At 41.3% G+C, this 23244-nt stretch overlaps 1 protein-coding gene across 1 annotated transcript; it reads left to right on the top strand.

Moving 5' to 3' along the window:
* Positions 1-5767: 5767 nt before the first annotated feature.
* Positions 5768-18362, top strand: ASMT (acetylserotonin O-methyltransferase). Its single transcript, XM_081859226.1, has 8 exons — positions 5768-6192; positions 7852-8026; positions 10399-10528; positions 12614-12682; positions 13163-13281; positions 14064-14204; positions 15448-15570; positions 17183-18362. Exons 1-8 carry the CDS (start codon positions 6079-6081, stop codon positions 17392-17394), a joined length of 1083 nt encoding a protein of 360 aa, XP_081715352.1. The 5' UTR covers positions 5768-6078; the 3' UTR covers positions 17395-18362.
* Positions 18363-23244: the final 4882 nt, after the last annotated feature.

Genomic DNA, 23244 nt, shown 5'->3' with positions numbered 1-23244 from the left:
TTATAAATTCGATCATGGACCTCAAAATTGGAACGCGCACTGAAAGCGACCATCAGCCATTATCGCTGTCTATTAACTTAAAGGACGAATCCAAAATAACTAGGTACAATATCATAGAACCCTCTCAATACAAACAAATGACCCAATTAAAATGGTCCCAGGAAATGAGTGCAGCAGTGGGGCAAAAACTTACAGCCAACCTGAGAAAACAAGTATTATCCAACTTAAAGACCACTAATCTCTACAGTGATATTCCGAAAATTTATAATGAAATCTTCCAAATGTTTGTAGAGCTTAGTACCCCACCTAAAGTTTGGGAACTTAAACATAGCGCTAGCCCTTGGTTTGATGATGAATGTTTCCAGCTAAAAAGAAAACTGCGCCAAACATTTAGAAATAATCGCACTAAACTAGAGCCCTCTTATCTTGATGGAAAAAGAAAATATCACAACATTCTGGCCGAAAAGAAACAAAAATACGCAACCCAAAAATGGCTACAATTACTCGACTCAATTCAGAGTAAAAACAACAAAGCGTTCTGGAACCTAGTGTATGGAGGATTGAAAGCTGAAAATCAACTAACTCTACCACCAATTACAGAATCCAAATGGTCCCAATATTTTACATCTGTATTTAACAATCTACACAGTGAACTTAAAGGAAATGAAACCACTAAAAATAAAATAAATAAACTCCAGGAGTGGCCAAGGGTAGAGGAAGAGGAAATTAGAGAGATAGTTAAAAATTTCAAATCGGGGAAATCTCCAGGGCCAGACGGTCTACCAATAGAATTATTTAAGACCTATATAGATTGGTGGGCAGAACCCTTAGCTCAACTGTTTACTCTTATAGATAAATACGGGATCATACCTGAGATATGGTTAAGATCGATAATTATTCCAATCTTTAAAAATGGCGACCCAAAAGAACCAAGGAATTATAGACCGATAAGCCTACTATCAGTGATAGGGAAAATCTACGCTAAGCACCTCTTATCTAAACTCCTTACCTGGATGAAAAATCTAAACCTACCAGGGAAAGAACAAATAGGTTTCTCCAAAGGTTGCTCTACACTAGACCACTGTCTTATACTCATGCATCTGGTTGAAAAATACAGATCCCAAAGGCAATCTAAGATATACGCTGCTTTTGTAGATTTTCGTGGTGCATTCGACTCAATTGACCGCCCAAAGTTGTGGAGGAAACTCGCAGAATTAAAAATTGATCAGCGCTTATTGATTCTAATGCAAAATCTACACTCTTCTAATACCTGTCAAGTCAAACTTAACACCAAAGGTCACTTTTCATCAGATATCCCAAACTCCAAAGGGGTAAAACAAGGGTGTATTCTTGCCCCCTTTCTATTTAATTTATTTCTATCAGACTTGCCAGATTACCTTCAAAAAATAGAATCACATGCCCCTAAACTTAATCAGAAGCCAGTTCCTCTCTTATTATACGCAGACGATGCTGTCCTACTATCATTAACGAGCCTGGGTCTGAAACGTCTTATATCCTCACTGATCCCTTACTGCGAATGTAACAAACTCTCTATAAATTATGAGAAGACAAAAATTTTGGTCTTCTCGAATGGTTGGAAATTAGAGAAATGGAAAATAAGAGGGCAAGAAATCCAACAAGTGAAAATCCATAGGTATCTGGGAATCTTATTCCAGAGCAATTTAGGGTGGGTAACCCATCGCACAAATGCCATAAAACAGGCAAAGTGCACCTCATCAGCAGTTGCCCGTTTTTATTATCAGATAGGTAATCAATTTATTCCTGCGGCCATTCAGATATTTCAAACAAAAGTGCAATCCCAGTTACTTTATGGAATCCCGCTATGGGTCCAAGCATATAACAGTGATTTAAAAAAAATTCATTCCAGCTTTTTGAGACGTATTCTTGGACTCCCAGCTGTGATCAAATATGAAACAATGTGTGCAGAAATAGGCATACACACACTGGAATATTGGGCATGGTCCACCTCAATAAAGTACTGGTTACGCTGCCACTTTCGCTGCCCTCCATCAAGTCTGCTCGCTGATTTGCTCAAAGACTCCTATAAATCAAGATGGTATCAGCACCTCGAAAAAAAGATTGAATCTTTAGGCATCGAGCTGGAGCCCCTGTACAACTCTAATGAGCAGTACATTTTTCATAATATCCTAACTAGACTAAAGGATGTCGAGAGACAAAATATTATGGCAGCTGTAAACAAAATTTGCTCCCCCACATTCTATGATTTAAATATCTTAGATAGTAGAGCCAATTACGTCACTAAATTAATAATCCCAGCCCAACGTAGGGCTTTTATGCTGGCCCGTTTAAATGTTTTTCCCTCAGCATTTGTCAGGGGAAGATATCAAAACGTTCCTAGAAACAAGAGATTCTGCAGATGCTCTATGAATGTCCCGGACACTGTAGAGCATATTCTCTTTCATTGCCCATTGCACAGTACGCTCCGTCAACGCGTGCTGTCCCCTCTTTCGGGTGGTCTGGAACCCCAGCAAGGTAAATGTGTGGGACTTTACCTATCCGACGCTGACCAAAGGGTAACGGCGGGGGTAGCTGAGTTTTTGGCAGCAGTCCTCCAAGGAGCAGGTTAACAAGGAAAACCACTGATTTTATATGTATATATATATATATATATATATATATGTAACCATCTGCTGCCTTTTTATATACATTTCAAGGTTTTTATATGTTATTTTCTCTTTTATGGTTTTATTTGCATAATGCCTAATAAAGGTTTGATAATAATAATAATAAAAAATTAATTAGCATTAAAAGAGAACATGTGCCGCATTCCTCAGAAGCCTGTGTTTTTTGTCATTAATCTGGCTATAAATATGTGAGGACTGGATTACCCTTTGTCACAAGTGAAGCACAAATTTTGCTTACTGGCTGCTTCCATCTTCCTAATTGGGAAGATGCTCCAATCCTTGAGTATTTTCTCACTCAACCATATCCATTTTGAGATGGGAAAACCAGAGGTATCCACAAAAAGGGAAAATATTTTCATAACAAGCACTTTGGGCATTAGGTTTGAGCACCTTAAAATATTCTTGGCAAACGAAACCAAACTCTAGTTTTATCTTCTTCATATTCTAATGAGAGCTTAGATGGTAATAATCAAGGACAAAAAACAGCTTGTGCAACCTTTGCAATGTGTTCAATCAGTTTAGTTACTGGAACCTTCAATCCTCTTTCAGATGCACTACTCGAGTAAATCTTTTCAGCTGATTATCTTGGGCCTCCTAAAGAGACAGATGCCATTTGAGCCATAGCAGGAAAGTGTTGTTTGCATCTGGATTTAATTATATGCATAGCAACCTCACTCTCTTGTTGGCACCCATCTGTCTCAAGAGACAATGGAGTGTGCCTCCAGGGGTGAAGTCAAACCGCTGCATTAGCAATACCAAAGTGACCACCTCAGGGCACAAGCCTGGGCAGCATGGTATAGAGGTCCTGAGCTGCCCAGACAAGAAGATGCTCTTCTCAGACTTGCTGGTGTGGTCCAAAGAAAACACAGTGATACATTTAGCACCAGCTTGGCTGCAGGAGTTGCTGGAAGGAGGTGCACAACTGTCTTAGGGACTCCACTTTGGATTTGTGTAGGGTCCTGAGGCTTTTATTCCCCCAAAGATATCCTGCAAGGCAGCAGACATTTAAAATTTCCTTAAAGAGGTTTTCCTTCTTCTAGATGGGCTACCTTCCCAGGTTGACAAGCCCCATGTGCCTCTTACTTCCCTCTACAGCACGCATCTTCTGTGTGGAATAATCATGCAACAATAATGTTTGTACAGCACTTTTGATGTTCAAAGTGCTTCACATGCATAGAAAACAATGCTGAGGAACGGTGAAGGTCTGGATGATGGGAAGTGGAGTTCATCTGGAGGGCACCACACTGGCTATCCCTGGCATAAGATGGTACTTCAGATTCAAGGGGAGGATGCTGAGGCTGAAAGAGATTGGCTTGTCTAAGGTAATCTAATGAATTCACACCAGAGGTGCAGATTCAAGGCTTATTCTCTTAGCCATATCTCAGTAGGCTAATCGGATTATTTTGAAGGATCAGGCTGGTTAGTCTGAGGCCTCTACTGATGACTTTCCAGAAACTGGAGAAGCAAAATATTTGCTATTCCTTTTCCTCAGCCCTTTCTACTCACTTCAGACAACCCCACGGGTATCTACTTTAGTATTTGTCCTATCATCTTGACTTAAAAAAGGTAAAGGTACCCTTGACCATTAGGTCCAGTCGCGGACAACTCTGGGGTTGCGCAGTCATCTCGCTCTATAGGCCGAGGGAGCCGGCATTTGTCTGCAGACAGCTTCCGGGTCATGTGGCCAGCATGACTAAGCTGCTTCTGGCAAACCAGGGCAGCGCATGGAAACACCGTTTACTTTCCTGCTGGAGCGGTACCTATTTATCTACTTGCACTTTGCCGTGCTTTCGAACTACTAGGTTGGCAGGAGCAGGGATTGAGCAACGGGAGCTCACCCCGTCACGGGGATTCGAACCACCGACCTTCTGATCGGCAAGCCCTAGGCTCTGTGGTTTAGACCACAGCACCACCCGCGTCCCCATCTTGACTTTAATTGGAATCAAAATCCTTTACTGGGGCCACTGCTGGCAAGGTCTTGTTCCATTTTAGCTTGGAGCATCATACCTAGGAGCTGATTTGATTGGCCCCTGCCAAGGGCCCAAGCCCAGGAGGATGCAAAAATCAGACCTCTCTACTCTGGCTTGGAGAGGCTAGGAACCCACCCATCTGTCTGTGTATTCCCTGGGCCGCTCCTCTGCTGCTCAGGGTTGCTGGGTGAGGTGCACAGTCTGCCTCAGCGGAGGAATCTGATTGCTGGCATGGGGGCCCCCTCCCCAGTCAGCCACCACTCCTGTTAGCAGTGTGAGTCAAGTCTCCAGTGGGGCTTGGGAAGGAAGACAGAACAGGCCAGAGTTTCAGGAAGAGGAAAAAGGAAGGATGGAGGTAGAAGGCAAAGCAGCAAGAGGAGACAGGGAGGCAGACAGATTTGGGACATAGAGGGGAACCCAATAGCCATAGAGGAAGTCACTGGCAGAGTGCAAAAGGAGACAAAAGCAAATGTTTTGAGTTTCTGGTCCATGGTCTCATGCAACTTCAGAGACACCAGTACAGCTTCTTGCCAAGGGGGCAAGGGAGTCTAGGTCATAGCTGTCAACTTTTCCCTTTTCTTGCGAGGAATCCTATTCGGAATAAGGGAATTTCCCTTAAAAAAGGGGAAAGTTGACAGCTATGGTCTAGGTACACCTCTGATCTTAGTGTAAAAGCTTACACTTGCACAGTGGAAGTTCCCATCACCTTTCTCTCTCCTTGTGTGTCCCCAAAATCTGTTCTGCCCCCCCAACCCTCCAGAGCAGATCTGAGAAGTTCTCTTCCAAACATGGAAGTCCATGTGCTAACAGAATGACTTGTTTCGCTGTAACCCTTTGTTACCAAATTACTGTACACCACACTGAGTCGTTGGTATATATCATGTCCAACCAGTAGATCATGCTCTTCCGATAGATCCCCTGCTGATCCTGGTAGATCATGGGACCCTTATTGATCATGGGATTAAATAAAGTTTACCAAAAGTTAACAAATAAAAGCTGAAGAACTCTGGACAATCCACCCACCCCATGCACGCTCCTCCTACCTCCAATGATAATGGGTAGATCACTGCCAGCTTTTTTATACTAGGAGTAGATCACAGTCTCTTGGGAGTTGGACATGCCTGGTACTGTATATATAAAAGCTATAAATAAAAAGAATGCAAAATGCCTCTTTCACACAGTCAACTGGTCTTGCACACTTGAAGCTATTTGGTGGTCACATTTTAATATATTTAACAATAGTTCAGACCCTTCTTTAGGCTAGTGGAGTTTTTAATTTGAGCAAATGAACCCACAACACTGACTACAGCATCCCCTGGAAGGGAGAGCTTGCGTCAGCACATTTGTGGTAATAAGACTAAATATGTCTGGAGTGGTATTAGTACAGTTAAAGTGGACTACCCAGAATCATCTGTGCCTACACGCTAAAGAGGCTTATTTAAATGAAGAAGGAAAGAGGATTTCTCACAGTGCAGTGGACAAAAATGAGCTCCGAAGAGGACCTCGAATATCCTCGTCTCTTAATTCAGTACCAGAATGGATTTTTAATATCAAAGGTAAGGCTCACAAATGATATGCCTCAAGAAAATTTAAACTAGGAAGTGATGCTTTTTCCTTCTTATTGTGGATGTGTGCAGAACCTAGAGCATCTATAGAGGCGAATCTTTTAGTTTATCTGTTTTAATTTTGTGTTCAACAGCTTGCAACAACAGGTGTTAACTAAATGTGCTGGGAGGAATGACATGAATGAAATTTAAACCAGTATCAAAGTAAATAATCTTAAACCCCACCATTTGAATCATCTCTGTTGAGCCAGGGCTCCTTATAAACTAAAATTTCCAAACCTGCAACCATTTCTTGGTAATCTAAAGTCCATACATGTTTAGGTTAAAAGCAAAGCATGTTTTGACTTTTCTCTGAATACAAATTTGGAAAAATCTAGCATCAAGCAAAGATGTCACTTAAAAGTAAATCTCATGTAGAGTTTTCCCACCTTTTCAGTGCCCGCTTGTAGAAAGAGCCCAGTTGCTTTAGTGCTTACAGCTTGTGCCCTCCAGGAAGAAGCTAGCCTTGTTTCTTAACAACAGTATTTCACTGTGGAAAGAGAGAAAGAGGTGTCAACACAGTTCCATTTTGATATACATCTGAGATTCTTCACAGGTGTGAAATAGGAAAACTCCTAATATGAACCTTTTTTAAAAGAGAGAGAGAGAAAAGAGATTCTCTTCTGTAGGCAATATGCAATTCCAATCAATAGAAAAATGCAAAGGTTTTGCAAACCCACAAGGAAGCTGGGAACAAGTAAAGTTTTCAAAGATGCTAGAAAATCATCAATAAATAACTTTGAACTAGTCCCAAAGGGGAAATTATCCCTTCAAATTTTGTGGTAAAGTAAGATATTGAAGCAAGCATATACTGTATATATAGAGATCATGTTTCTCTTTTTAAAAGGAGTCTGTTGCCAGGATAAAAACAATGAGGACATCTATTGCAGCTGTGACTTCAACATACTGTTTTTATTATTGTGTATGGCAACAATTGTGTATTGTGTATTTTTGTGTAATATTATGTATGGCACCCGGGACACAGGTGGCGCTGTGGGTTAAACCACAGTGCCTAGGACTTGCTGATCAGAAGGTCGGCGGTTCGAATCCCTGCGACGGGGTGAGCTCCCGTTGCTCGGTCCCTGCTTCTGCCAACCTAGCAGTTCGAAAGCATGTAAAAGTGCAAGTAGATCAATAAGTACTGCTCCGGCGGGAAGGTAAACGGTGTTTCCATGCACTGCTCTAGTTTGCCAGAAGCGGCTTAGTCATTCTGGCCACATGATCCGGAAGCTGTACACTGGTTCCCTCACCCAATAAAGCGAGATGAGCACTGCAACCCCAGAGTCGGTCATGACTGGACCTAATGGTCAGGGATCCCTTTACCTTTACCTTATGGCAACAATAAAAATCCCACAACAAAAATATGCATTCAGACTATGTATGCTTAGTTTAATAAAGACTTAGATGAAGCTCAACAATGCATTGCAGAGGTCAGTTTAAAATTATTTCTGCCATTCGACTGTAGGCTGCCGTCCTAACCAACCCTGCTTACCTGGGAGCAAGCCTCATTGAATTCCATAGGACTTACTTCTGAAAAGTCGCTGCACTGTTAGCCGCTGCTGTGCTTTCTCTCTTTGCTTCTTTCATCCCTGCCCGTTCGTTTGGTTTTAGGTGATGTTTGCTGCCTGTGAGCTGGGAGTATTTGATCTGCTGAGAGAGTCAGAAGAACTCTTGACCTCGAAGGCCATTGCAGAGCAGCTGGGCAGCAGTTTCCACGGAATGGAGAGGTTGCTAGATGCCTGTGTGGGTTTAAAGCTGCTGAGAGCAGAAGTGAAAAAGGAAGGAGGTAACCGTGGCAGAGGAATCTAACATGACCAGCCACCCCTGTTTTGGCCTCTGCACATTATGTGCCTAGAAACTGACCACAATGTTTTTTAAGAGTGTAGGAAGGAACCAGCCACCTACACCAGCTGCCCACAACCTGGGTATCCTAAATGTTTAGGACCTTAACACCCATCAACCTGAGTCAGAATGGCCAATGGTCAAGGTTGTCTGAACCAACTACTGAGCCCCAGTTTGGGAAGGGATGGCCTATCCTGACTGGTGTTGGCTTTTGAGGGTTTCAGGCAGGGTCTTCCCCTGTCTGGAAAGGCCAGGGATTGAGCCTGGAGTCTTCTGCTTGCCAGTGGGCAACAAACATTTCTTAATAACATTGAAGGTAATCTGAAATAGAGATTGCTGGTTCTGGTTCACCTGCTCAGCTGTTTTTCAGCTTTGGTAAATAGGTTTTGCCTATTTCTATATTGTTTTGATAATCTGCAAGCTGTGTTTGCTACATGCAAGAGTATATATATATATATATATATATATATATATATATATATATATGCAGGTTTTGGTGTCCTCGGGTGTCTTCCCGTGTAAAAGTTGGGGTGTCTAGGCGACGTTTCGACGAGGTCTCACTCGTCATCTTCAGGCTGGTGCTTTCGGCTTCTTGTTACTGGAACAGAGCAGGATCTCAGTGTTTGAGTTCCTATAAATACTGTAGAGGGGGTGTGGTGTATAGCCTCCAATGTTCTGGGCAGAGAGGAAGTTCCCAGGCTAGTGTGCCTTTTCTTCTTTTGTTCCTTAATTACTTGAGAGATATCTTGAGTGATTTCTTGAGTGATATCCTGAGTACCACTTAGGTGGGTCATTAGGTGTGGATTAGTTGCTAAAGTCTTTGTGTCTTGACCTCTTGAACTTTGTGAAGAGTTTTCATGAGAAGATGGCTGTACTGTACTTAGTTGTGCTCTGGCTTGGCTTCGTGTATAGGGGCGAGCTGTGGTTTTGTGGCTTGTGTCAGCCAGATCTGTGTAGGGATTGCAGGGGGGTGCAGCATCCGGAGGTGCCACCATGGATGCACGTATCGCAGAACACAAGAATGCCGTCAAAAAAGAAGAAAAAACTTCCTCTCTTTTCCAACACATGAAAGAAACAGGACACGAAATTAATTTTGCAGATTCCAAATTGCTCTTTAACACGGAACATCACCACAAGAGAATAATCATGGAAGCCATCGAGATAGAGAAACACCCTCACAACATGAACAAGCGTGACGACACATCCCGCTTGCCAGACATCTGGAAATTAGCCCTCCCCACAAAAACTGACACCAGATCCAGAGGCACACAGAACGCCAACACCAATCAACCACACCAGACCCAAACCCAGACCCTCTCCACAGATGAATTACAGACACCATCCAGTAGCCAATCCATGGTGGCACCTCCGGATGCTGCACCCCCCTGCAATCCCTACACAGATCTGGCTGACACAAGCCACAAAACCACAGCTCGCCCCTATACACGAAGCCAAGCCAGAGCACAACTAAGTACAGTACAGCCATCTTCTCATGAAAACTCTTCACAAAGTTCAAGAGGTCAAGACACAAAGACTTTAGCAACTAATCCACACCTAATGACCCACCTAAGTGGTACTCAGGATATCACTCAAGAAATCACTCAAGATATCTCTCAAGTAATTAAGGAACAAAAGAAGAAAAGGCACACTAGCCTGGGAACTTCCTCTCTGCCCAGAACATTGGAGGCTATACACCACACCCCCTCTACAGTATTTATAGGAACTCAAACACTGAGATCCTGCTCTGTTCCAGTAACAAGAAGCCGAAAGCACCAGCCTGAAGATGACGAGTGAGACCTCGTCGAAACGTCGCCTAGACACCCCAACTTTTACACGGGAAGACACCCGAGGACACCAAAACCTGCATTCCTGTACCCGTGAAAATCTACGAAAGCATATATATATATATGTATATACACACACATTAATGCACAATGGAAGGTAACTCTCAAACCACTTCCAGCTCTTTTTTTAAATGATTGTCTGTTTCCCACCTGCAAAACAGAAAGACTTTTGTGAAACATTCAAGGGTGAATGTGTGTGTTGCGCATACACAAGAGGGCATCTAATCTCTCTTTGCTTCCAGGCAGTTTCACCTTGAGCTACACAAGGATGCTGTTAAATCCCCAAATTTGACGTCTATTTTGGCAAATGGCAAGCAGAGTCAGTGTAGATTTCTAAGAAGATTGCATCAAAAACTGCTTTAAGTTGGACAAATAAATTGTGCAGATGCATGATTCTTGTTCTTAAGATGATGGTGCCACAGATATCATCACCACTGTGCTAAATACTGACTTTGCCTTCTTTCCTCTTCAGCATTTTATGGAAACACAGAAATATCAAATCTCTACCTCACAAAATCAAGCCCGAAGTCTCAGTATCACAACTTGATGTACTATTCCAAAACCATCTATTTGTGCTGGCACTACTTGACAGATGCTGTGAGGTAAGGTGAACGATGAGGAAGTTTATGTTGATAATTGAAAGATGAAACCTTTGTAAAAACTTGCAGTGAACCACTGCATTATTCCCTTTGCATTGATCTTTTTCAGGAAAACTACTGTTTACTGTTGAATGCTGAAGTGCTAATAGTTCAAACAGGACTGATATAGAGTTACTATTGTTACACTATTACTTTATTTTTTATACCACACACCAAGTGGTAGCATTGTGTTATTGTTAACGCTTAAGAAGATTCATTTTTTGCAGGTGTGTGGAAACCAGCTAGGGAATGCTTTGTCATAACAGCACTATTTACCGAGAGAATTCTCAGGAGGATACTTAGCAATGAGGAACTGGCACGAAGGTGTTGAGATACCAGTTGATTCTATTGTCTGTGCCAGAAGAAAACAAAGGAAATTGGGGTGGATTTTTCAGCGAATAAGGACCACCATATGTTGTTAGTAATACTAAGTTCTTTATCACGGATGGTTGGGAGCTGTGAAAGAGGATTTTCCAAGTTCAGCTGAAATTAATGCAAATTTAAAATGGCCCATTTAGCCAGTTTCCAAGTAGAAGCTTCCCAACAAATTTCCATTATCTTCAAGTTCTGGTCATTTGCCATAATCCAGAGAAAGCAATAAATATTAAAAAATGGGAAGGCACTTGAGCTCAAGACATTTTGGAGACCCTCTTAACACCTGTCAGTTGTTTCAGAAGGAGTATAAGGCGGAACTAAATCCATATTTCCCTTCAATTCAAAACAACTATCAAGCGTAGCTCTGTCAGAGAAGCATCCTGTATCCCCCATGTGCACCAGTGATGGAACAATTCCCTTTGGCTCAATTAAGAATGCACTTGGCAATTACAAGCTTCCTCGGCATATGTTTGGAAAAAAACACACATCTGTTTTCTAAGAGATCTTTCTTGGCACATGTTCACTGGTGGTGCTCTGCAGATAGGCACCTTATCTTATGTCTGCTTCAGAAGAAATCTGCCTTGAAATTTACCTCCACCTTTCCCAGCCAAAACAACAGCAATGACCGTGTAAATACATTCAGTGGGGAAAGAAAGAGTTTTTAGAGCTGGGTGAGAAACATCAGTTACATGAAACCTTCGCAAGGAACAAATCAAAGTAATTGACCCAAAGCAGATTATACGTGCCAAGCAAAAGGCTGCTTGGTTAGGTTGTCTGGCTCACACAGTTCAGAGACAGCTGTGAGAGTTTCATTGGGCACAGTGTGGTGTAGTGGTTAAGAGCCTGTGGTTAAGAGCCACTGTGGTGTAGTGGTTAAGAGCGATAGACTCGTGATCTGGTGAACCGGGTTCGTGTCTCCACTCCTCCACATGCAGCTGCTGGGTGACCTTGGGCCAGTCACACATCTCTGAAGTCTCTCAGCTTCACTCACCTCACAGAGTGTTTGTTGTGGGGGAGGAAGGGAAAGGAGAATGTTAGCCGCTTTGAGATTCCTTCGGGTAGTGATAAAGCAGGATATAAAATCCAAACTACTACTACTACTCCTCCTCCTCCTCTTCTTCTTCTTCTTCTTCTTCTTCTTCTTCTTCTTCTTCTTCTTCTTCTTCTTCTTCTTCTTCATGCATGTGCCTACAAAGCTTATCTGACTTTGGTTGTCAAGGCCACTGAATAGTTGGGATGTGTGTGTGCAGAATCTTGTTTTACATTCCAAATCAGAGAAGACCTAGGGGGTGAGAAGCTAGATTTGCAATATTGTTAAGAATGATAAGCTGAGCAAATTTGTATTCCAGAAGAGGTAATTGCTGGCATCGCTAAATTGCATTTATGGTTCTTGATACAGCTAGGGATGTAGGCATATATAAGCATACTTCTGTCTCTTAGGTTCCCAGGAAGGATGGGAGGTTGTGGAATGTTTTGATGATTTATTTATTTTTAAAGCTTGCTTACTTCAGGATCACTGCTCCTGTGAAAAAGTGAACTCTATAAGCAACATCATGCAAACATTCTTAGGCATTTGTTCAGGGTTCTTCTTGAGTATGGCAGTATTATGTAATATAAATGACATTTTAAAGTTAGCTGTTGAATTTATCAAGATTTTTTTCCCCTTAATTTAAGGGAGGGGGAAAACCAATATGAGAGAGCATTTGGCATTTCATCAAAAGATGTCTTCGAAGCACTTTACAGGTAAGGCTTCCACTATAATGGTTTAATCTAAAACACAATAGATTGCCCCTGATCAAATGTCTCTGTGTGCACGCTGTTTTTGATAGCAACGATGGTTAGTGTGAAGGTCATTAAACTGTAGGGGGAGCACACAGCAGTAATCTGTTTTGGAGGTTAATAGTATATGGTTAACTGAGGCCAGCATGTCATGGTCCAATTCTTGATTTCTTAAGAGATTTTCTGAGCACAATAATACACAAGTTCTTCTGCAAGAATGCCTTGCTTGTGCAATAGAAACAGCAGATCCATGTGTCCGTTTGCAGAGTTGCCCTTCCACAGAAATGAATGGGGCCGTCTGCACAAAGATATCATGGATGTGTTAAAGAATATGCAATTCTTTTAATTAGGATGGCAGAAAAGCTGTCCGTGTCTTTTACATAGCAGTAAATCATTGTGGACATTTGCAATAAGCTTATTGCTGGTGCAATTTCAAATCTCTAGATCAGAGGAAGAAATGATAAAATTCATGTATGGATTGAATGCAATTTGGAGCATATGTGGCAGAGATGTGATAGCTGCATTTGATCTTTCTTTGTTCCCTGTCATATACGATCTTGGAGGTAAGTGCCATTTAATAAGTTTCAGTAGTTTTCCTTTGACACATACACAGAAATGTTAAAATCTTGCATGGAAAAACTTGCACTGTAAGACAACTGCCCGTTTAATGAAGGCATTAAAACTGCACTGGGTCTATTTTATGGACTGGCATGAATTTTAAAAGTTGCAAGCAGTTAATCATATGGTAGCTTGAGGCAATCCAGTACTCAGCAGTACCAGTGTGTTTACTGGGCAGCTGTCCAAACCTGACCTTACTATAGTGGTTGGCGTGTTCTAGTACATAACCATGTTGGCCTCAGTGATATCTGTAGGATTTGGAAATGCAGTTTGCAGCACTCAGTGGGGCTCGTGAGGGCCTTCTCTGTAGAGAAACCAAATATTTCCTTATGTATCTTGGCTCCTGTTAGTAGTGGCAGAGCTGATTTCAAGTCCCAGCACCCCTTGTGCCATCAAAGAGGTTTGTGGAATGTCACCTCATTTCATGCCGGGTGCATACCAGGGGACCTTAGCTTGGGTTGTGGTCCTGTCCAGGCCAAGACAGTCAAAACTTATGCCACTTCAGATGAAGCAGGCATCATTCCCTGCCAGAAATGGTAAGAAACCCAGAGGCAGGCCCATCCATACTCAAAAAAGGATGTGAGGAAAAAAATAGTGCTGTGCTAATATGGGTTGGTTGGTTGGTTGGTTGGTTGGTTGGTTGGTTAGTTCGTTAGTTATTTTTCTCCGCCTCCGCCTCCTCCTCTGAACTCATTACTGGTTTTTTTTTACCTTTTTCTTCAAAAAGGAGGTGCTGGTGCTTTAGCCCAGGAATGTGTTTCACTATATCCAAATTGTTCAGTCACCATTTTCGACCTGCCTAAAGTAGTACAAACAGCAAAGAAGCATTTTGTGTCCTCTGAGGAACGGCGGATCACTTTTCATGAAGGTAAAGATGGTGGTTTCTGAGAAAACTAGGATGAGGAGGAGAACATTATGTATATAAATTTATTTACGGCTATTAGCCCATAAAATATGTACAAACATAAAAGCACAGAAGCATAAAAACCAATACATCTAACAACAGAAGGGGAACACCACGATGCAAGGGTGGGTCATTGAGCAGTGACAAATAACAGCTTGGGGCCCAGAAAGATCCAAGGGACGGTTCACAGAAAAAGGAGAACTGGAGACGAGATCCGTCATGCACTCTCATCATAACTGTCCGATTAGTTTTTGTTGTTGTTGTTGTTGTTTTTTGGTGGTTTTTGTGTGTGAGATAACCGCATTCAGGAATCTCGCCACCTGCAGAGTTACAGAAGGATCTGTATCCTGCAAAAGCAGTGCGGCATGTGACTCAACAGGCCTGCCAACCAAGCGCAGTAAAGCAGGACCCAGGAATTTAGTCCTGGCTATGCTATGTAAGGGACAGTTGAACATTAGAGGAGGAGAACATTGCTTTTTACTATAAATTCCTTTCCCCTCTCTTTAGAAAGTAGCCCCATAATTTAATACTGTGCTTTTTTTCCCTAAGGCTATCCCCCCCCCCACATTTGAAATATTTTATTTGTTGGACGTTTCGGAAGGGCCATACAATTGTGACCTGGAGCTAGAGCTTATATATATTTGTGTGTGACTGCAAAAGCTCTCACTGCCTAACAGATAAGTCACTGGATGGTTTTTAGAGTTGGCTCTTCCAGAAAAATGTCTTGGCTGCTTGCATGAATGTTTCTTAAAATCCCAATACTCTAGGTGATATTCAGCTACTTTTTAATCAGAGAAGACCCACTGAAATTAATGAAGATGATTGTATGCCACCCATGCTGTTCAAGAATGAAATAGGTTAAATTATAATATTAGAACCTCTATTCTCTGAATTAATTACAGGATAGACCATCTTCACACAGAAACTAATACAGAAAGTGCCTGTATTGTTGGACTTACTGTTCTCTCACACATGCCTTGTGTCCAACAAATAGAAAACATGTAGTTTAGATGCTTTTATTAACATGGTGCATCTCAGCAGTCACAAAACCCGTCCCCCCAGAGAACTTTAATGCTGGCTCAAGCATGAAAATAAACACCAGCGAATCTTCTTCTGATCTCAGCTACTTTGGACCCATTCCATGTTTTCTTGACATGCTGAATTCTCGGTTAATCAGAAATTAATGTTTGTTTTCTGCCTGATACAGGAGATTTTTTTGCAGACCCAGTTCCAGAAGCTGACCTGTATATTTTAGCAAGGATCCTCCATGATTGGGCAGATGAGAAATGTGTGCAGCTTCTCAAAAAGGTGCAGAAGGCTTGCAAAACTGGTACGCACATGTGTATAATAACGTACAAGAGCCTGGCTATACATTGCATTCATCACTTCAAAAAACCAAGTGCCTTTATCTCTCTGGGACTGTTTAATGTGCTGAGTGCTTTCCATTAATTGTGATGTCAGCTTGTCACTTAGCATTCTTGCAACCACGGAAGGAGGGGTGGTGGAATTGGTGGCAGGCTAGGCAAGCAGATATCACTCATGCAATAAGGCTTCTCCTTCCTCTCCTCTCCCTGTAGCCCTTCAATCTGTACTGGAGGGCTACAAGCTGTTTGAGGCTGGAGGGGGGGGGGAGAGAAGAGAAACGGGAAGTATCTCTGTGCAGGTGGGCGGAAGTTATTGGTTCTCAACATACTTCAATGAAACTTTTTATCAAGGGGTGAGCTGCAGCAGCAAATGTTCCCCAAACAGATTTTATTAAGAAGCTCTAAAGATATCCCTCGATAAGAAGTTTCTTGAAAACACATTGGGAACGATATCTATTTGTGCAGCTGTCTCTTTCATTCTTGAGTTTTTCTACAACTGTTACTGATCCTTTCTATTTGTGCTATTTTTTAAAAGAAAGCTGAGATTCAAAACATCAAGCAGCTACTCCCATGTGCACAGATAAGCTTTTTTCCACTCTCAAAGCAGGCATTCCTCTTGCCACCTGACTATTTTTGAAGCTCAGAAGGGTTTCAAAAATAGTTGTGATAGTTGCCTATGGGAACCTGCTTTTAAAAGGGGGAGGAAATATTCAAATATCCCACCAAGCATGCACAAACTCCTAAGTTTGTCTACGTAGCTGTCCTTGGCATTAGAAATAAAGTAGCTGAAATGTTAGTGGCAGTTGTAGTTGTATTCCCCTTTCAGAAGTTAAGGAAGGACTAAATGGACATGGAGGGCAGTGGCATTGTGATAGCAGGCTAAATATACTAGCATCTCTCTTTCTATACATTGATTGGTTGATTATATTTCTGTGTTGCTTTTTACTCAAGTGAATTGCAAAGCAGCTTACAAATGCAACACAAATCATATAGAATAATTAACATATCACCAGTCAAACAATTACAATTTATAAAAACACTATTAGAAAACCAACTAAAAAGAAAGAAAAGATAAACAGCACAATTTCAAGTCATATTGTAGAATTCACAATGGTCACATATATGACATGATGAGCCTGGTGTTGTCATTCCTTTTATCAATCAATTTAGCTTTTCCATAACATCTTGAAAAGTCTTTGGTTATTTTATAATGGCAGCAACAATAAATCATTTTACTTCAATGGAAGATGTTCAGTTTATAGTAGGGATAGCCAACTTGGCACCCTCAAGAGGCTTTGGACTCCAACTCCCATCAGCGTCAATGTCAGGGATAATGGGAGTTGTAGTCCAGCAGTATCTGGAGGGCACCACATTAGCTAGCTCTGGTTTATAGGAAGAGTATAGAGATCCATACTTCGCTTACCGGTCTAAATCCTTGTTGTTCTGTTTCACATAGCTCCATCTTCATTCCTGGGTGCTTTCTTTTTCTTGAAATCTTAGGCTGAGGTTATAGACCCATTATAGGATTAAGATGAGGCTGGGCAATGTGTCAAAATGAATCTTGTTTTCCCCAACCAGGTGGCGGCGTTTTTCTAGTTGAAACACTTCTGAATGAAGACAGAAGCGGTCCTTTGGAAAGCCAGCTCTATTCCATTAATATGTTGGTTCAGACTGAAGGGAAAGAGCGGACCCCTGCAGAGTACAGCAGCCTCCTCACAGCAGCTGGCTTCAGGGAGATTGAAATCAAGAAAACTGGAAAGCTGTATGATGCCATTTTAGGAAGAAAATAATATAGTCTCTGCAGCTTTATTATCAGACGTGGCAAATAAAGCAAGAATAGTAATGATAGGGTTTGGCTTAAGTTAAAAATATCTATCCAACTCACAGTTGCAATTATAATATCAATAGCAATCTAATAACTGTCAAATGTTACAGTACTAATTTATTTAATTGCAGCCTAGGGAAAGAGAGTGCCTGCTTGGCCTTTTCAGTCTAGAATCCCTTTCAGCTTAAGCATGCCTTACAGTCTACATAGTGAATATTCGTAGGTATATTCTACTAGCCATTGGTTTGGGCCATTGTGATGTCATGTGGTGTTAAAAAAAAAATCGGTCATGGAATGCTAATCTAGTGAGGGAAATGAAAACATCACACAGGTGCAGGGAGATGTCTTAAGACAGATGTACAGGAGATGCAGGGTCATTGAGATGGTAGGTCATGAGAGAGGGCTAGGATAGAGTAAGTGGCCAGAGGACACTTCGCTCACATGTTGTAAAGCAAATTCCAAGTCTGTTATGGGGTCTGGTAAATGGTGGGGTATGTTTTCCTGTGCATTTCTGTGTGTGCAGTTGTTAAGCGGACATTTGTATTGCTGGCTTCATGATAGAAAACTAGTCCCTATGTCTCTCCCACTCTGGCTCCAAGGCCTCTTCCTGCAAAGAATGAGACTTAATTGTTTTATTTATTTTATTTTACGTATTTATATCCTGCCTTTCTCCCAAATTTGGATTCAAGGCAGCTAACGGAAGTTTAAAACATTATTACAAAATACACAGTAATGAAAACAAAAGTAGTTAATAGTTAAAAATGAGTTAATTCATTTCTGGAGCGTGATTCACTCCTTAAGGAACACCACATTACTCTGATATTGGCGGTATATTCCAAAAATAAATGAAACAAAAGAAAACCTTTTGACAGATGGCGATATCTTATTTTTTGTTCAGACTATCCCTGTTCTATAATAAAGTTCTCTGAAATGTATTATTTTGCAAATGGCAACTGATTAATGAATGAAAGAAAAGACTTATCAGTTGAATACTTTGACCGTTGGATTAGTTAATAGAAATATCTAATGAGCAGGATTTATTTAAATGCAAAACAGTCCTGGAAGATGGATGTATGGGCTACTGTATTGTGTAATGATTTTGGGGGGACAGTCTGTTGCAGTCAAAACAAAGAGCATTCTGGCACTTCTAAGCAGCCTCTAGCAAGCAGATGCCCTCTAGAGCTTTGAAATCCAAAAAAATCTGTAGGACATCTGCTTGGAGGAGGCTACCTTAAAGCTATTCAGTATAGCTTTGGCGAATTGGAGTCTACTTCATCACATCAGATACGTGAAGTGTCATCCTAAGTTGGCAGGTGACACTATAAGCAATGAGGCTGAGTGGGGGGGGGGGAGGCAATGTAAATTAAAATGTCTTAAGAAGGTAAGTGAGCAAGTTGGCACTGAGCTTGAAAGCAAATCAACATTTATCTCACGAAACAGTATCACATTCGCCATTAGATGGTGCTGCTCTTCTATACTTCAGCTGTACCCTGTGACTGGTTCTGAAATGTCTATGCTGGCCAGCACATCTCCACTTACATTCAAGGATGAAGTTCGGCACTGAGGTCAAGTTGCTAAAACCAAGACAAATCCACTGTAAACACCCTGCTCCTTAATTCTGCAGAGTAAACATTCCATTATCGTGGAGTGTTTCCTTGTGAAATATAAGTGGAATCTCATTCCATAGTTTTAAAATAACATGCTATATTTCCAGGTATATGTACATACAATAATATACTTTTCTGATACCATTTATTTGAAGATAGAACTTTTCTACAGGTTCAACAATCTAGAGATATGTAAGAAACTGGCTAAAGCAAAGCAATACTTTGGTCCAACGAAAAATGCATAATGTTGCAATAATGTTCAGGTAGCTGTCATTTTATATTCAGGGTTTGTCATGTGCCTTCATCAGGAAAGGATAGGATATGAACTGCAGGCTGTATTCTGCACAGTTAAAGCTTTTCTTTAGCCTACCACCAAGTGGCAATTCATCCAAAGTCTTATATAGTTCTGGACGAAAGAAGAGGGGACAGTTACTTGGTGGAGAGGTTTTAGTGACCTGGACAAAACTTGCAGGTAAGGATGGGTGAATCTGTCAGTTTTGGTTCTCTAAGATTCTAAATTTTCCAGTTTTAAATTCAGTTCTCTGCATTTCTGCAACAATTTGTATTTTTTTTTAATGAAACAAAACAAAAAACCTAGTGAATATTCACCAGCTTGTCAGTGTCAGTTTTTTAATGCATTTGAAGTGTAAATTTTGAAGGATAGTTGTATTTTGGTTTGCATATTGGTTCAAGAATTAAGACAGAAACAAAATCAGTTTTCTTCTCCATCTCTACTTGCAGGTGATGCATTTCCATGCTTGACCCTGTCTGAGGAGTTCATTTGACCAGATCTCTCATTACATTTTTATTTCAGCAGGCCTTTAAATTGCTTTAGTAGTGCCTTTTAAAATGAAATGTAGCTGTAATTCTTAGGTTATTATTAATCCTGTCTCTGGAAAAAACCAATGTAGGAATTTTATGGCTGACCTATATGAGGCAAAACCCCTGGTGTGAAACAATATAAACATAAGTAGACATCTTGAACATGCTGAGGGAAATCTATGGAGGCCATTTTCCAAAATGGCTGCCCTTCATCCTCTCACAACACTTGTCTCATGAACCATGGAACCCTACATTCACAGAATATATCCAATTACTATACTATATGTTTTACAGGACTCCACAAATATTGCTCTCTAGAATATATTTGCTTTACTGGGCTGAGAACGTAAAGCAAAGTAGTTCTGCTTGGTTCAAGATGCGAATGAAACAGGCTTGCGGGTCTTATCAGTTGACAAGTAATTTTAGATGCTTTCCATGGCTGTGCACCCAAGTGAAAGGTGCTAGACAGTTATTTGCTTGTGCATCGTTTTCTGCTTGCCTGAAATGAGAGCATGGCTGGAATTCAAACGAGGAAGCAGCATGCCATTTCTAAAACTGTTAAAATTCAGCAATATCGCTTTGCAACGATTGACTGAGACTTTTGCCTGGATCAATAAAAGTGTTGAATGCAGAGTGGGTGCTGGTAACAGCGACAGGAGATGTTCAGGTAGACAAGGAGCAGGATGTGAGAATATAAGCTATACAATAGCACGATTGTCAATACCTTGTGAATGCGTGGAAGTGCTTCTTTCTGCAAAAGCAGTCAGATTCAGGGTTTGAAACAACTTGAAAGCTACAGGGATTTGGAGATTCTTCCTGAAAGAACCAGTGCCACCCCCCTACTCTAAAAATGGAGATATGACAGCGCTGCAGCATCCACAAGAGATAAGGTGGGAGTGGGATGCTGGGGAAAAAAAGAAATTTTTCCTTTCTAGACTTGTGATAGAGGCAGGATAATTTAGATTGTGATACAAACGGGGAACCAGTGGCCCTGAAGACCTTGCTAGACTACAACTCCCATTAGCCTCAACCAGCATGGTCAATAGTCAGGGATGATGGGAGTTGTAGTCCAGTAACAATATAGCTTCTCTGGTCTGAGCACAGCTCTGAAACAGACATAAAATAGAAGATACATGACAGGATCTCTCCACACTTTTAAAGATATGTTAATGTGAGGGAGGTTCTGGTTTCGGTTGGAGTAGTGGTGCTGAGGGAAGGGATGCCTGCTCTACTGGTCTGCTTAAAAAAATTATTAGCTCCACACTGTGCCTGTATCATGGCTTTATTCTTATTTTTCTAGTAGAGGGTAGCATTTAGATAAAAAGCAGTGCAGGGAAAAGGTGCCCCCCTCCTCTAGCTGCTGATCCAGTCAAGTTTCTTTGGGCAGTTTTAAGTTCTAAAAGAAAATCTTCTGGAATTCCAGTTGCATTTTACTCTTATCATGTCTGTTTCATACTCTATTTCAGTTCCAAGCATCCCCAAAACCTGAAATCAACAGCCTACAGTTCCAGTCCTCCTGCAGCTACAGATCTTGTGGGATGGAGGCAGGGAGATTTATTACTTTTTGCTGGATTTGACTCATGGAGTATAATGTGAGGTTATCTAGGAAGGTTATGTAAGGTACTTTCCCTCCTGCCTTAAGGCTTTAAAACTCCACAGATCCATACTATGCAGGAGTGCTTGGTAGAACAGAACTTATAGATATATATTTTACTGCTTTTCATCTCTCAAACTCAGAGATGTACCTGAGAGTTATGAGGCATAAAGGTGACCTTGCCGATAGCTGCTCTTCCTTATGAGTAATTCACTCTGAGTGCACCCGCTTCCATTTCCATAAACAATAGAGCAACCTTTTGTAGTGAATGTGGGGAAAACACAGAGACACTACTAAAAATGGAACAGACTGAAGAGAGCGGCAGACTAAAAAGAGTAGCTGACTCACAGCTTTTCCTTAACGGCAGTTGACAGCAGCCATTTTGCTTAGGTCAAGGAAGTGCATGTGCTCTTTATGAAAGAGAAAGGGATGACGTTTAGTGTTTCCCAGATGTCTGAGAGCTGGATCACATGCTCCCTGAATTAAAACAGCAGACACATTTCACGAAAAGGATTGCTTCGACAGCACAGTCCAAACCCAAGACCTGGTAGGATGGGAGCGTTTGGGTTCAGCATATCTCAGGCACACCTTGATTCATCAATAGATAAGTCCCTTACCCTAGCTCAACTGACAGAACCCATGTGTGTGCAAGTTACATTACAAGAAGAAGAGGAGGAGGAGGAGTTTGGATTTGATATCCCACTTTATCACTGCCCTAAGGAGTCTCAAAGTGGCTAACAATCTCCTTTCCCTTCCTCCCCCACAACAAACACTCTGTGAGGTGAGTGAGGCTGAGAGACTTCAGAGAAGTGTGACTAGCCCAAGGTCACCCAGCAGCTGGGTATAAGATGTATCTGAAGAAGTGTGCATACACATGAAAGCTTATACCCAGAACAAACTTTGCTGGTCTCTAAGGTGCTACTGGACAATTTTTTATTTATTTCGACTGTGTCAGACCAACACAGCTACCTACCTAATTCTTCATTAAATTATCTTTCCACTGATATATAGTTTTATGGTATTACTCCAAAAAAACTGGTGTTATGAGCCATCAAACCTCAGAAATACACTTTTCCCAAAAGGTTTCTACAATTTTGGCCACTAGTGTAAGTGGGAAATCATGAGATAGGCTGCTGGAATATGTGGACCTTCCTGAGAGAGACCTGGTGGGGGAAGCCTGCGTATATCTTATTTTTCTTCAGAGCTATTTTTTTTTTAGTAGTGGGGGGATTTTTGCTCTAATAGGTATGTAGAAGCAGTTGTAAAGCATGGAATGGCGATGGGAAGAGAAATGTTAATTTTGTGCTTTACAACTGAAGTAATGCACAGAATGCTTGTAAGAGCAGTAAGTGCAGAGTCCAGAAGTATCCAGCTGCTTCACTGCGTTTAACATCCTTTTGCAATACAGTACTATTACCAAACAGGGGAAAAAAAGAAACTATACAATGGCATCAGCCAGCTAACAAATAAGCCAGGAACATTTTTTACCTTTAATCTACTTTTCTGAAATGCCGCTGCAACATAATATCTCCTTTGATTCCCTCTTGAAGTGAGCAAAGTATTGGTTGTTGTGAACCGTTTGTATCTATTCATTTATGTCAGTTATTCTCCCTCTGAGGGTCATCAATGCAGTCTGGCTTTCTCTGCTAGTCAATGGAAACATAAAAAAGTGTGTCAAACTGAGTTGTCCTTGTTAAGGGTGAAAAATATATTACGTGACAGAAAGAAAGTAATGTCTTTTGATCTGGCTTTTGATCTTCAGAGATTAAACTCAAGTTATTCTCTAATTATT

The sequence above is a fragment of the Podarcis erhardii genome (genome assembly GCF_964252035.2).
Source record: "Podarcis erhardii genome assembly, chromosome: 4".
Taxonomy (NCBI): domain Eukaryota; kingdom Metazoa; phylum Chordata; class Lepidosauria; order Squamata; family Lacertidae; genus Podarcis; species Podarcis erhardii.
The sequence above is the reverse complement of the archived record's forward strand: the minus strand, read 5'-3'. Positions and strand labels throughout refer to the sequence as shown.